Source organism: Mercenaria mercenaria, chromosome 13, assembly GCF_021730395.1.
Source record: "Mercenaria mercenaria strain notata chromosome 13, MADL_Memer_1, whole genome shotgun sequence".
Taxonomy (NCBI): domain Eukaryota; kingdom Metazoa; phylum Mollusca; class Bivalvia; order Venerida; family Veneridae; genus Mercenaria; species Mercenaria mercenaria.
In genome coordinates this window covers 59,103,824-59,116,544 of record NC_069373.1, presented here as the reverse complement: position 1 = coordinate 59,116,544, position 12,721 = coordinate 59,103,824, and the positions used below count along the sequence as shown (strand labels likewise).

General features: G+C 35.0%; 1 protein-coding gene across 3 annotated transcripts; it reads left to right on the top strand.

Annotated features, from left to right (window-relative positions):
• The first annotated feature begins 254 nt into the window (after positions 1-254).
• LOC123529662 (uncharacterized) lies at positions 255-7,309 on the top strand. Of its 3 annotated transcripts, none has more exons than XR_006682185.2 (5): positions 255-497; positions 1,790-1,940; positions 2,177-2,408; positions 5,397-5,627; positions 5,896-7,309. XR_006682185.2 is itself a non-coding variant. In XM_053521960.1 (5 exons), the coding sequence occupies exons 3-5, from the start codon at positions 2,234-2,236 to the stop codon at positions 5,949-5,951; spliced, it is 312 nt and encodes a 103-aa protein (XP_053377935.1). In that variant the 5' UTR covers positions 255-497; positions 1,790-1,940; positions 2,177-2,233; the 3' UTR covers positions 5,952-7,309. The 3 variants fall into 3 exon arrangements, 2 of the variants coding, with proteins under 2 accessions (XP_053377935.1, XP_045166022.1); XM_053521960.1 differs by having other exon boundaries at positions 2,177-2,258; XM_045310087.2 differs by having other exon boundaries at positions 256-497; positions 2,177-2,353.
• Positions 7,310-12,721: the final 5,412 nt, after the last annotated feature.

The following is a 12,721-nucleotide window of genomic DNA, read 5'->3' as shown; positions in this document are numbered from 1 at the left end:
TTTTGTACCTGCGGGTATAATTATATACCTGCGTGTGTAAAATTATACCCGCGGGTACAATTTTTATACCTGCAGGTATAAAATTGTACCCGCGGGTACAATTTTTATACCCGCGGGTACATTTCCAATTTAAACCCGCAGTTATAAATTTATACTGCAGGTATAATTTTATTTCTACCTGTGGTACCTGGAAACTTTCGACCCAAATGGTACGCCATAATTATATTGCTAAATATTCACATGCATCGGCAATGATTATCGGAAATTTCGCACTGTCTGTGAATCATCACCGGGATGCTTACATCACAGTTAACATTTCCTCTTGATTTTATGTAACATGTTTGCTAGCTTTTTTGTTTTGTTTTGTGATACTTTGCAAAACTAAACTTAAATACTTCGCATAGTTCTTCACATAGATCTTAACCGATACAGCTCTTTTATGAATTACCAGTGATCGAGGTATTTTCTGGATTAACTGTGTTAAGTGTGTTTGAAAGGTAAGTGCAAAACATTTCAATGGTTATTGTTTAGTCACTGCACATGTATTTCTCCACAGTGAAAACTTTGGTCGATACATCTAGGAATTTGATTATGACCAACATGACGTGCTTAACTGTGACTTTGATACTGTAAAATATGCCTAGCTTGGATAAGGTTTAAGAACACAGAGCACAGAGCACTTTTTCAGAATATGTGTAAGAGTATAACAGTTTTTACAACTTTGATATTAACCGTTATTCTGCTGGCGGCAAGTAATTCTGCATTTGCGACCAGTGCAGTTTGATCATGATCTGTACTGTTCGCCATTCAGTCAGTATCTTTTTGCTAAGCACCCCTTCTAACAGTTAATGGCAATGTTCAAAATGAATGACAAATTGAGCAGGGTAAGGGTTAAAACATAAGGGATAATTTTCAGTAAACCTCTGAAATAAATGCTAAGACAAATTCTGATATAATATTAATCTCATGTTTCGTGTTCCAGATTAATCATGAGCCCTAACTTTATTTAATTCAGGGATGATACACTCTTTTCTACAGAGAGTACTTTTTTTTTTTTTTTTTTTTTTTACTGTTATAATTGATATCTACAAATTATAAGTCATTATCATATTTTATGAATTTTAATTTATGCTTCGGATATAAGGACAAAATAATAGATCGAATATGATTAGGCCTAAAAATATTGTTTGTTTCTAGTTACATACCTGTAATGTATTTAGACTATTGGTCAGCAAGCTGCCCACTGCTATGATAAGCCCCGCCTACTGTAACTGCCTCTCTGATACCAATATAATTGTATGTTGTTAGATTTTAGAATTAGAATACATTTAGTCACTGTCAAAGTAACTTGTGTCTTTCTAGTCTAATGACTATGCAATATAATATCATATAAGAACCCTCAAGAACATAACATTTTTTGGCGACGAGGATGGGATCGAACCCACGCCGGCAAAGCCCATGCCCCCAAACATTATGGTATGATGAATGGGGGGATACACCCCCACTTTGTTGACATAATGACGTAATTCATGTCGAGGTTATGAATAGAAAAGATAACACGTCGAGTTTATGAATAGAAAAGATGACATATGATAGTTTATTCAAGTCTCATCCAATAAACATGTTATACTTTTCACAATGTCAATATCTAACATGTTATTGTCATTCAATAAATGAATTATTAGAAACATAAAATCAGTGCACATTCATAGACTAATTATATATCATAAAAGTCAGATTACCTTCGTCATTGCGTGCTAAAATGAATAGGCCTTATTTTTATTTTCAGAATTCAAACTCTTTTATCAGCTTTGATGTTGGTTCACATTGTACAACGCTTGACACCGTGTATGCCGTATTTCTGTACAACACGATATTTGTCAGCTATAAAGGAGTATTGTTAGACAAGAAGACTATCGGCAATATGATATGGGGCAATTGTATGCAACATTTTATTTTACGTATACATACATTAAAAGAGTACGGAGCTGTTGTTGGCAATAGAAAATAATCTATTTTATTTCTAATATAATCTGACTTAAAACTTATCTAAAAATAAAATAATACATTTAAGAAATTATTTATGTGAATGGAGATTTATATCAACCTTTTAAATAATACTTTAAAGTAAGTTAAGTAAGTATGGCAGAGTTTCATGTATATTGTATGTTTATAGAAAAACAACTGGAAACATGGAGTCCATCGATGTCGTGGTCAGAATCCGACATTTGAAATGATTCAAATATGGAAACATTTTGGTATATGATTTTGGCGTTTGGCATTATCGTCTTTGTCTTCCTTCTACTTGTATGGACGCTGTGTAACTGTATAAGCTGCGATAGTCACCAACCTCGTATGTGGAATCCTAGTTTTCATTTTTGTAGCTATTGGAAGAAAAAGAAATAAAGGTATTTGATATCAAAACCACGATGCAAAAAAAATACAGAGTCGAAACACTTTAATTGGAATGTCTTACATTTGTATACTGATCGTTCTAACTGTTTAACAATACAATAAAAACGAAAGTGATCCGTAATATTAGTTTTTTAGCACTGACTACTAAGTTTTAATACTCTATGATACGTGACACATAAATTCCGGTCTGAGTTCATATTGGTCTTCGTCTTAACTATATACTATGACCATCTTTCACAGAAATGTTTATCACTGTCATCAAATGGCAACTGTCATTAATGTTTATCACTGTCATCAAATGGCAACTGTCATTAATGTTTATCAATATTATCAAATGGCAACTGTCATTAATGTTTATCAATGTCATTAAATGGCAACTGTCATTAATGTTTATCACTGCCATCAAATGGCAACTTTCATTAACGTTTATCACTGCCATCAAATGGCAACTGTCATTAATGTTTATCTGTGTTATTAATGTTTATCAATGCCATAAAATAGCATCTGTCATTAATGTTAATCACTGTCATCAAATGGCAACTGTCATAAATGTTTATCACTGTCAGCAAATGGCAACTGTCATTAATGTTTATCACTGCCATCAAGTAGCAACTGTCATTAATGTTTATCTGTGTCATTAATGTTAATCACTGCCATCAAATAGCAACTGTCATTAATGTTTATCACTGTCATCAAATGGCAACTGTCATTAATGTTTAACACTGTCATCAAATGGCAACTGTTACTAAATGTTTATCACTGCCATTAAGTGGCAATTGCCATTAAGATATCCCATATTCATCTCTCATTAACCTTTACCCTGCTAAATTTCTATAATAAACTTGTCCATCTTTCAATTTGGACAGTACCATTAACTGTTAAAAGGGGTGCTTACCAAAATGTTACTAACTCAATGACGAACAGTGCAGATCATGATCACGGATGTGCAGGCTGATCTTTTTTATACTAACAAATTCAAACATGAATACGTGCTAATTGCTTGTTTTCAGCTCAACTATGTTTTGGACTATTCGAATAATAGTCTAGCTATTCTACTCACCCTGGCGTCGGCGTCGGTGTCATATCTTTGTTAAAGTACATCATTTAAATTTTAAGACATATAGCTTTGAAACTTTTTTTCTAGATCAGTTACCGACCTCGCATAACTCTGACATGTATTTAGGCCAAATTATGCTCCCTTTTGGACTTAGAAAATCCTGGTTAAAGTTTTATATGCAAGTTACTATCTCCAAAACTAATTCCAGAGGGCGGCGTCGAGTATATGGGACACCCTTTTATTTTGTACCATATAAAGATGGTAATGAATAGTTTTGAAACGATAAACAGAACACAACACGATATTGCACAACAGATTTTAGTGAATAAACAAAAAATGGCATAAAGAAAACATCAAAAATGTATGTAATACAAATTATTATGTGATATAAAACAATGTTATTTGTCATTCCTCTCCTTATTTGTAGAGCAGAAAATATTTTTTATTTAAACATTCGTCAAAATGTTCATCCGATTTATTGATAAGGGAGGTTACTCTAAGTAAAGTTTTCCGAAAGAGAAATGTTTTTCAAATATTCAATGAAATTGTAGGAAATGACATTACCAGATCGCGTTAAACTTTACCAGTGAATAGAAAACACTCAGACTGCATTTATGTGAAACTTCATACACATGCACCTGCATATAAGAACTTTCCACAGGTGCTGACCTTAGTTGGTGAAATAATTAATTTAATTTTGTATGTAAAGGGATCACCTACTCGCAATGTCAAGGTCATTGCAGGTAGAGGATTTGTATTGCATGGTAATACTTCTTTATCGTGTTTATTTTTGAGTGTTTCTAACAGTTTATAACATAATTTGTGTTGCTAATGTTGATAATTTGTAACCAGTGAGTCTAATATAGTAATGATTAGGTAATTTCTCATATTGTAGTAAATGTACTTCAGACACAACACTTGGCGGCGTCTTTCCTGAATTTCCTTGTTCAGATATTGAAGTGAAACTTCTCATGTGTCTTCGGGGTTATAAAACTAGGTGAAAGCATCAAGACCCATAACTCTGACAAGCATTTTGGCGAAATTCTGGTTAAAGTTTTGTGTGCAAGTTACTATCTGCAAAACATATGCAGATATAAAATTGAAACTTCACATGTGTCTTCGGGGTTATAAAACTAGTTGATTGCATCAAGTCCCATAACTCTGACATTCATTTTGGCCAAATCATGCCCCCTTTTGAACTTAAAACTTCTGTTTAAAGTTTTGCATGCAAGTTACTATCTCTAAAACTAATGCAAATTCTGGATTGAAATTTTATAGATATTTTAACATTTAGGGTAATATTCCTGCTTCTGGGACAATGGACAGCTCTTGTTTTGTTTTGTTTTGTTTTGTTTGTTTGTTTTTTCAAATAAGGAATTAGGCATATATAACTTATAAAACTGTGCTTGATAAAGCTACAGATAGGTGAAGTTATTAAGTTCATGGTATACTGGTACCTCGGTTAAATACTTTTATACAAGTGGACATCTGGTCAGTGGTGTTAGAGCTTATGGAAGTTAGTAGCGTGTTGATTTACAGTTTTTGATCCAATAAATTGTTTTAGGGAAGGCACAATATTTGTTAACAACAATCTCGGTACTTGACCTTCTATGGCGTTGTCCCAAATTGTCATAAAATTGCTTGTCTGTAACGTTTAATATGTTATAACCTTCTTTATATATTATATTTCCATGGTGCCCTCCACCTTATATTGATTTCCTTAAATGAAAATGCAGTTGTTTTATAAATGCATCTTGTTTGTGGTTATATAAAGAACACTTGTCTCTTACATCTTTGCATTAGAGTATCGACTGACCGGTGACTTAGATATCTGACTCTGATCGCGTGCTTTGAAACATTTTTAAGAGACTTAGTCACCTCCGTCTATTAGAGATTATTATTTAACTCGTTCAATCTATTTCAGATGACACCTCAAATACACAGGAGGCAATTGTTCTACCTGATAACACAATTAGAAACAGTCAAGACGACGGTCGTTCTCCAATAAATGAGGACCATTATTCATTTAATAGTTCATCCGAAGACCAACCCGATGATGATCCTTGGAAACCTCCAGACTACAACTCTGTTACAGCAATGGACACGTTAATTAATGAAAAAACAAAACCTCGTCAGATCTTTGCTAGTGAAATAGGTATATATAGTTAAACACTTTTATAATACGTGAAAAACACCATAAAATAGCAAACTGAAAGTCGGTTTATAGCCTATATATATTATGTAATTGTAGAAGCAAGGTATAATTTACGACTATATTTTGCTTATTCTAGAATTGTTAGGAGACCGGAGGTAACCCGGCTTTACTACAAATTTCATAACTTATAATAATATTTGTTCCTATAATTTTTTTTTTACTTATATTGAACATTTATGTATTTATTAACGTTGTTCTTATTTTTCAGGTCAAGGTAGTACGGATGATCTTGATGACCCTCCTCCTCCCTATCCGGGTGTTTAAAACGTACAGTAGATATTACAGAAGCCGCTTTGTTTAATCAATGTGAAAGTCTGTAGGCCAAGAGTCTGTTTCACAATTCTGCTGAAGTTTAACTGATATTAAGATTTTAGCACCAATTTGTAGATCATAGTTAAATTTATTAGCAGTATGCAAAATAAAAATTATATAAAAAAAATGTTGGAATATAAAGTTAAAAAAGTGAAAAACGTGGAATACATTGATGGATGTGAAGCAACGGTACATGTGTATGCATATATGCTAAAACTTACACGAGATATTCTGCTAATCCGGAGAAATATGAAAAGACATGCTATTCTTTGTTAATAATTTAATAATTCCTTAATAAGAACAGTTCAATGATACACTGAATGACGTATCTGTTGGCTTATTCCTCTATTGTCGGAAAACGCGAGGTGAGCATTGATACATACATGTATTTATGAAACTTCGAAATCTATCTTCGAAATGTTTTGGTATAAACTCCGGACTGAAAATGGTTCATGCACGTGAAATTGGTTATGACAAGACTAGAACTAAAAGCGGTGTCTTTGAGACTATAGCACTGAGGTGGAGCTGTCATGCCAATAACATATAATCTTGTCCATGGTAGAAACTCATAAACAACGCACTGTTATGGGATGTTACAAAATCGTATCATGTGAGGAACCCAACCATGATCTATACTTGAAAGTATGGTGCAAAAGGCAACTAGTTGCGATAGTAAACCAGAACCGTTGAGAACAAGTGCCTGAAAAATATTTTCGTTGCTAACCGTTAGATATGTTTGTTGACAAGATTATGTTTGAAATTTTACGAGTCAGTGATGATACTAGTATTAAAATTTCGTTTGAGCTAATCTCGAACCTTAACTTTTAGCCTGCTGTCGGCAAGTGCTTCTGCCTATGCGACCAGTACAGACCATGATCAGCCTCTGGTCTGCACTGTTTGCTATCCAGACAGAAAATTTCATTGAACATCCATTCAATTAGTAAGTGGTACTGCCCAAATTGAATGATGGACCAGTCCATTTTAGAAATTTTGCAGGGTAAGGGTTAAGCATGGGATCCATACCAGCAGTGGGGACTCATTTACTATTAAGGTGGGGACATATATGCAGCTTCTTGTCTCGTTATAGAAGATTCCGATTGCTCCTGCTTTAAAGACATTATTATATTCTACATCAAAGTAGTTGTGTAACCAGACCAGGGTTACTACGAATATTACGTGACTTTGTGTGTGTCTGTAAACGTAAAACTGAAGCGCCTGCCAACAAAGTTGGAACACTACAATCTGAAACAAACGCAAATTGTTGCTGAAAATCTAAGAACAAAAGAAACAAGGGACTTCAAACAAGCCAAGATATTGCTAGTTTTAAATATAAATTTATATTGGATTGTAGTATTGGATTGTAAGTTGAGTTTTTAGGTTAAATACTTGCAGTCCCAGTTAATACGGCCGATCAGCTAAACGTTGAATGATACATATCAGTGCACCGTAAAATGTACAGATGCAAATGAATTTATCCCGTCAGTACGCAGTTCTCATCCCCCCGGTCAAAAATATCACAGGTTACTGCAGACTTAGCGCATATATCCTGTTTCCGCATGCTGACGGTGGTCCTAGCTCGTCGCCAATTACCGCCCTTACTACCGATCATCATTCATCTTCTGTGTATCAGGTGAAATCAAAGTACTGATAGCTCAGTACTGATGGAAGGAAGGTGATTTATGAAAAGAATCCATTCCAAAAATGGCACAAGCGCTAACAGCGCTTTGATAGTTAGAAACCAAATACATATAGGATTTGATTTGGCTAACCATTTCATCAATATGATACTGTGCTATGGTGATATATACAGTTATGCATTCAAACCACCTGTAATGTAAAAAATACTGAAGTAAAGGCATGCAGCCGATAGTTATTCATAGTAAATTACTGCGCCATTGGTATATATTCGAAGTATTTTGAACTATTTTTTACTGGACATGAGCACTTGTATGTTTGTAATCAAGTTCGCGGCTGCCTCAAAGGTGGCTACAGAGTAAGTCAAATTTTCCTGTCTGTAAGGATAATGACGTCAGAAGTGGTAAATTATTCCGCATTGAACTACATTGTTCAGTGGATAGATACGAAATAGTTGTGAGACAGTCTATTCCTGATTAAATTCTGCGCGGTTACATAGAGAAGGTGATTAAAAAAAGGGAGTTAGGATCTTATGCTCTTTGTGACAGCAATTTTAATACTGCATAATGGCAATGAAATTATTTTAAATGACGCTGTTTATAGCGATTCAGAAACAATGAATAAACAATGGGACAATAATATTGGAAATCTGTATGAGCCCATTGTTAGTGATAACTTTCTAGAAAATTATCATATAACAGTTTTAGCAGAAACGAACAGACAGAAAGCACTGCAATTCTTATGCAAATCATGATATTTGTCCTCACAAAAGAGGTGAATTGAAAACATTTGACATTTCTTGTTTTTGTTTCATATAAATTCATCATTCTTTCCTCTATCAGATGCCATAAAAATGAATTTAAAAGTTCAAATATAAAACTTTTAAAAACAAAAATAAAAGAATTTTTTGGCAAATTTCTTTTTCAAACACAATTCCTGGTATCGGTTAACGTAATAGTTATACATTTCCTAACATTGCATAAAACTGCTGTGTATACATGTACTACTCACAACCAATGGATCTGGCTGTATATTTCCAGTGACCTTCTTTTACTGTTTGTTTCGTAAAAAGGCCTTGTCATTTACAGTTCAGGTAATTATTGATTGTACGACAAGATGTGTACATTTTGATTTACATTGCAGTGTTCCAGTTGCGTCTTTTCACTTTCATAAACTAGCTCACATTTGGACAAACATTTGACAGTAGTCTGTGAAAGGATTAGAACTTTAACCCTTAGCCTGCTGGTGGCAAGTGATTCTGCCTTTGTGACCAGTGTAGACCAAGATCAGCCTGCACTGATCATGGTCTGCACTGTTCGCTATTCAGTCAGTATCATTTTGGTAAGCACCTCCTTGAACAGTTAATGGTACTGTCCAAATTAAAAGATGGACAAGTTCATTAAAGTAATTTAGCAGGGTAAGGGTTAAAACAATGACTTACATGTCGAGAATCTAGCAACACAATTTGGAAAGAGTAGTCACTTGAATGAAGAACTGAATCATTTAAACAAATATGATAATCCATAATTAAGTCAGAGTAATATAGAGTGTTTATGGTACAATTCGAAGTAAATGTTTCTCGTATCATGCAGAAAAATAAACATGTTAAAAGAAATAGAGACTAGTTGTTTGTGTCAGCGTAAGAATCGCAAAGCGAACACCGGGGGTGTGAAAGATTTTTCGAAATTAATTTTAAAACAAAAAATATACTTTGAGTCTTTGAATGTCTTTTTTATCAATTAATACCAGCTTTGCCACGTCACGCACATTGGACAACGTCACTCGCAAAATCATGATGTTATAAGTTAAACAATTCTTTAAGACTTACTGTTTAGTATGGCGGAACGCATACATTTTAAGTTTTTGTAGGTTTTCAAAAAATTATACATAGTCATAGGAGCATGGAAGGGTGTGTGGTGGGGGTGGCCCCCAGCACTAAAGCCAAAATGAGAGAGCAATTATGTTTACTGTTAAGGATTTGATGCGATGTCTGTTGTCAAAAAGGAGAAGACTGTTTTGTTGTTGTTGTTTTTGTTGTTGTTGTTGTTGTGGAAGGGGTATCAAAGTATCAAGAAACACTTCCTTGGCATCCCCAACAACTTTAAGAAATGAGTTCAAATGTATTTTCGAAACAGTGAAAATTATAAGATATAAAATCCAGCTGTCTCAACAGTATAATCCAAAACTAAATTCAATAAACCACTAAAAACAAAGTAAACCTTCATCAAGAAAACAAAGACAAAACTTGCTTCCAGAAAACTGCAGCGTTTACGATGCGCCTTTTGTTTTACCGTTATGATTTTGATACCTAAAAACAAGTTATACATCGGATAGATGTAGTCCAATGCGTGGCTCTAGTGACCTCCCCTGATGGTCCGTCCACAGACTGAAATGAAATGGAAGTGATAATTACGTTACGGGTTGGACTAGGATAGATGGTTCCATTACCGCATTCACATAAATCAATTTTCATGCATTTAGTCCTATCGTGCCATTTTAGAATGGTAAGAGCCAAACGTAAATGTCTCAATAGTCCCATTGTCATCGATGTGAAGTTGGCAGTACAGCTTTAGGAGCAGTTAACTGCTGCTACTACCAACAGTTATAACAGATAATTGCTTGTACTACCAGCAGTGTACTGCTGCCACTGCCAGCAGTTATAACAGATAATTGCTTGTACTACCAGCAGTGTACTGCTGCCACTGCCAACAGTTATAACAGATAATTGCTTGTACTACCAACAGTGTACTGCTGCCACTGCCAGCAGTTATAACAGATAATTGCTTGTACTACCAACAGTGTACTGCTGCCACTGCCAGCAGTTATAACAGATAATTGCTTGTACTACCAACAGTGTACTGCTGCCACTGCCAGCAGTTATAACAGATAATTGCTTGTACTACCAGCAGTGTACTGCTGCCACTGCCAACAGTTATAACAGATAATTGCTTGTACTACCAGCAGTGTACTGCTGCTACTACCAGCAGTTATAACAGATAATAAAGCTGTTATACAGTTTTAAATTTTAAATTTTAATGACAATATCGACATCAGGTATAGTTTGGTTTTTATGGTCAGCGATGTTTTCTTTTAATAACGGAACAGTCTATAATTTAGGTAGTGTTTACAAATACGATATAAACGATTGGTTTTGTATGATAATTAATTTTAGCAACACAAAACATGTACCGCCAGCAAGGTAAGTATAAGATCATCCCGGTCCAGACCCTGGAAATTTCTTAGATGCGCTTGAGTGTCTCCCACCTAACTTAGAGGCATATACTGGTTCTTCCCCGGAAAGACGGCTTCGCGTGTATCGGTGCTATACACCGGACACGTTAAAGAACCAGGCTGTCTATTCGCAAAGAGCTATCCTAAGTTAGCCTGACAAGTCTGTATCTAAAAAGGATTTCTGTCTATCTGTTCTGTGGCCTTTTTCTCATCCTGTCCCTCTGGTCAGATCGCTCTGTGTCTGTACTAGTAGAAGATGCTTTTCGCGCATTGTGTGGCTGTGTTTGCCATATGTAAAGCGCCTTTCAACGTGTTTATCATGAAAGGGCGCTACTTAATTCTGGTATTATAAATATAATAATAATATAAGCATTGCAGTCTTTGTATTTTGTGGGTGTGGGTTCAATATCCATCAGGTAAATTTATTTACTTAGTATTTCAATCTATATAAATGTGAATCTTGTTTCACCTCAAATGGTAGCAATACATTTTGGTAGTCGCCGAGTTTTGGTAGCGACAAAATGCGTTGCAAGGATATATATGAGCCGTGCCATGAGAAAACCAACATAGTGGGTTTGCGACCAGCATGGATCCAGACCAGCCTGCGCATCCGCGCAGTCTGGTCAGGCTCCATACTGTTCGCTTTTAAAGCCTATTGGAATTGGAGAAACTGTTAGCGAACAGCATGGATCCTGACCAGACTGCGCGGATGCGCAGGCTGGTCTGGATCCATGCTGGTCGCAAACCCACTATGTTGATTTTCTCATGGCGCGGCTCATATGATGTGTTAAGGATCATTTACGGAGGGAATATCTCCTATAACAAGAGCACCGCCTTGCGGGTACAGACGCTCATCTGATTTTTTGTCTCTATATAATAGAAATATTGTCCTACCTATGATTTTCTAAGTCCAAAAGGGGCCATAATTCTTGCAAAAATCAATGTAGGGTTACGGCACTTGCTTTGCAGAGTTAGCTTTTAATGGCGAATAACTGCTCCAAGTTTTAAAGCAATATATCTTTGACCGTTAAGGAGAAAAGTTGACCTTAACATAAAACTTAACCAAGAAATTAGATATTTTCTAAGTCCAAAAGGGGCCATGATTCTTGCAAAAAGCAAGATGCAGTTATGTTTCTTGATGTACTGAGTCAGCTTTTGATGGTGAACAAGTGCTGCAAGTTTCAAAAGCTTTGATAGTTTAGGAGAAAAGCTGACCTTAAGGACGCTCGCTACAGTTTCGTAATTTTTTTCCAAAAAATAGATTTTGATGAAATGTTCTGTATTACAAGATCATGTTATGATGCATTGAAAAATGAAATAAAAATACTAGGTCACCGGCTTTGTTTCAATTTTATTTGCCTCTAGATATGATGCTATTTTTAACATTTTTCAGAATTTCTATACTCCTAAAATATATTTCAGTAAAGTACAATTACCGGCATAAATTTGATATCTTAACATTTTTATAACGGAAAACAATATATCTATTTGAAACATGCTCAGAGAAATCAAAAGAAAATGATTTTGTAAAAAAGGAATACTTGTTGAGCAGACCCAAGGGTTGTTTTTGCATATATTTGGCAATTTTAAGTTGGTATTTCTGCTATTTTATCGAGTTTCACATAATAGAATTAAATCAAACTCTGCACATACATTTGGTCATGTCTACCTAATCTAAAACAAAAAAATGATAGGTCACCATATTAGATTTGGCTTAAATCAAATTACAACGAGGTGGGATGTGGCGGGCATTTATACAACGCAGGTTGGTAGGAAATACGTCATCAATTTTAATTTCAAACAAGGGCATATTTTCAGCCATACTCTCGACAGTATTCTGTATTTGTCCCCAGCTT

Excerpts from the sequence above, each read along its gene's own strand:
- LOC123529662 (XM_045310087.2), top strand. The coding sequence starts at position 2,245 with ATGGAAACATTTTGGTATATGATTTTGGCGTTTGGCATTATCGTCTTT. Across the intron at positions 2,354-5,396 it reads CTGCGATAGTCACCAACCTC|ATGACACCTCAAATACACAG; the intron begins GTATGTGGAATC and ends AATCTATTTCAG. Across the intron at positions 5,628-5,895 it reads GATCTTTGCTAGTGAAATAG|GTCAAGGTAGTACGGATGAT; the intron begins GTATATATAGTT and ends CTTATTTTTCAG.